The sequence below is a fragment of the Gavialis gangeticus genome, unplaced genomic scaffold (assembly GCF_001723915.1).
Source record: "Gavialis gangeticus isolate Ggan-Ray unplaced genomic scaffold, GavGan_comp1, whole genome shotgun sequence".
Classification (NCBI taxonomy): Eukaryota; Metazoa; Chordata; order Crocodylia; family Gavialidae; genus Gavialis; species Gavialis gangeticus.
In genome coordinates, this window is record NW_017729025.1 from 114,947,650 (window position 1) to 114,949,174 (window position 1,525).

General features: G+C 43.8%; 1 protein-coding gene across 1 annotated transcript in view; it reads right to left on the minus strand.

The window, feature by feature from the left end:
* CSRP3 (cysteine and glycine rich protein 3) overlaps positions 1–1,509 on the minus strand; it is a 30,171-nt gene extending 28,662 nt beyond the window's left edge. The window contains exon 1 of the mRNA XM_019519461.1: positions 1,382–1,509. Within this exon, the coding sequence (XP_019375006.1) occupies positions 1,382–1,493 (112 nt within the window). The 5' untranslated portion in view covers positions 1,494–1,509. The remainder of the gene's footprint in view (positions 1–1,381) is intronic.
* Positions 1,510–1,525: the final 16 nt, after the last annotated feature.

Sequence of the window (1,525 nt, forward strand, 5' to 3'; positions counted from 1 at the left end):
GTGTGTGTGTGTGTGTGTGTGTGTGTGTGGCGAGTCCCATACCCCCTTGCACTGCCATACACACAGACCCCATTACCTACACCCCGTCACACACCTCAGCCACCCTCCACCCTACACATATCCCCCACAAACCCCATACCCACCCACACCTATATATCCACACACCCTCACTGCTCACACCTATCCATCCCCACAGACACAACCACACCCAATAACTAAACTTAAGACACCTAAATAATATTCCACCAGAAAGCTTAAGCCTTTAGGGATTGTCTAGCGCCCAAGTGATTTGGGCAGGTTTTGTGTGAATTGTTCTTTTGGATTTAGGCACCTAAATTTCATCCAGATCCATTTATGCATCTAAATTCCTTTATGAATCTCATCCCTTGCTTCTACAATGCACTGTTTAAGAATCCTGAATGCCTAATTCTGGACTAAGAATTACATCAGGAAAGAGGGTTCCCAGAAGTTAGGCATGGTAATGCCTAAATCCCTTTCGGAATCTGGCTTGATTTCCTGTCCTGATGGCTCTTGACTACAGTTTTGTTATCTGTGCTGTAATCTTTTTAGCTTTACTGAGGACAGCAATGGCAAGATTTTTAAGTCAAGACATATTCTGGCACACAGAGTGGGAGCGTCGACACATGCCCCTGACTGTGTAGTTGGTACTGCACTACAGTACGTGCCAATACAGTGCAGTCCTGGGAGTACACAAGTCATTTTCGACCCTACTGCACAGCAGTGGTGGCATCACAATTAGTGCCTGCCAATGCTATGTTGCCATAATGACAAGCAATGGCACAGTAGCTTGTCACTACTGTGACATAGCATCTCATATAGACACCCTGCATTGCACAATATAACCCACAAATAAGTTTCATTATTCTGACTCATCAGCAGAACTCATCAACAGTCTTATCTAGGATTAACCATCATGGAAAAAGCATTTGCTTTTGCATTTTCTGCCCTGATGCGTTCTCCTTAGGGCTCAAATCCCTCGATTAGAACCTCTATGCAGTGCTAGAGCAGAGTACGGGGGCTAGAAGTTGCCCATGGTGTTTCTTAAGATGCTGAAGTAAAATAAGACTGCTATCCCCTTTGAATGCCCTCCCCCTCACCCCAAATGAGATGTGTATATCTCATGAAGTTTTTCCTTAATTGAATTCACCTGCTATAGGAAGAATGCTACAGAACAGGGCACTGCTTGTGAGCAAAATTCTACAGGAATAAAATAAATGATAGAAAATCTCCTTCAGTTCTGAGCAGAAATCCAATATCCCACTCTACTGCCATAGCAGTAAAGTTATTGGAATATGCCACATTAAAATGAGACTTATATCGAGCTGGATTTATATTCCAAAACTGCAATGATGTAGCTTACTGCAGTGGAAGCAGGTCTTGTGAAAACTCCTGCCATTGCACTGGATTTCCTCAGCATGATATACAGTCTTGTCACAAGCACCGCACTTGGCTCCACCTCCCCAGTTTGGCATCCTCAAGCGTGAAGGGCACTCTAAAAAAAATA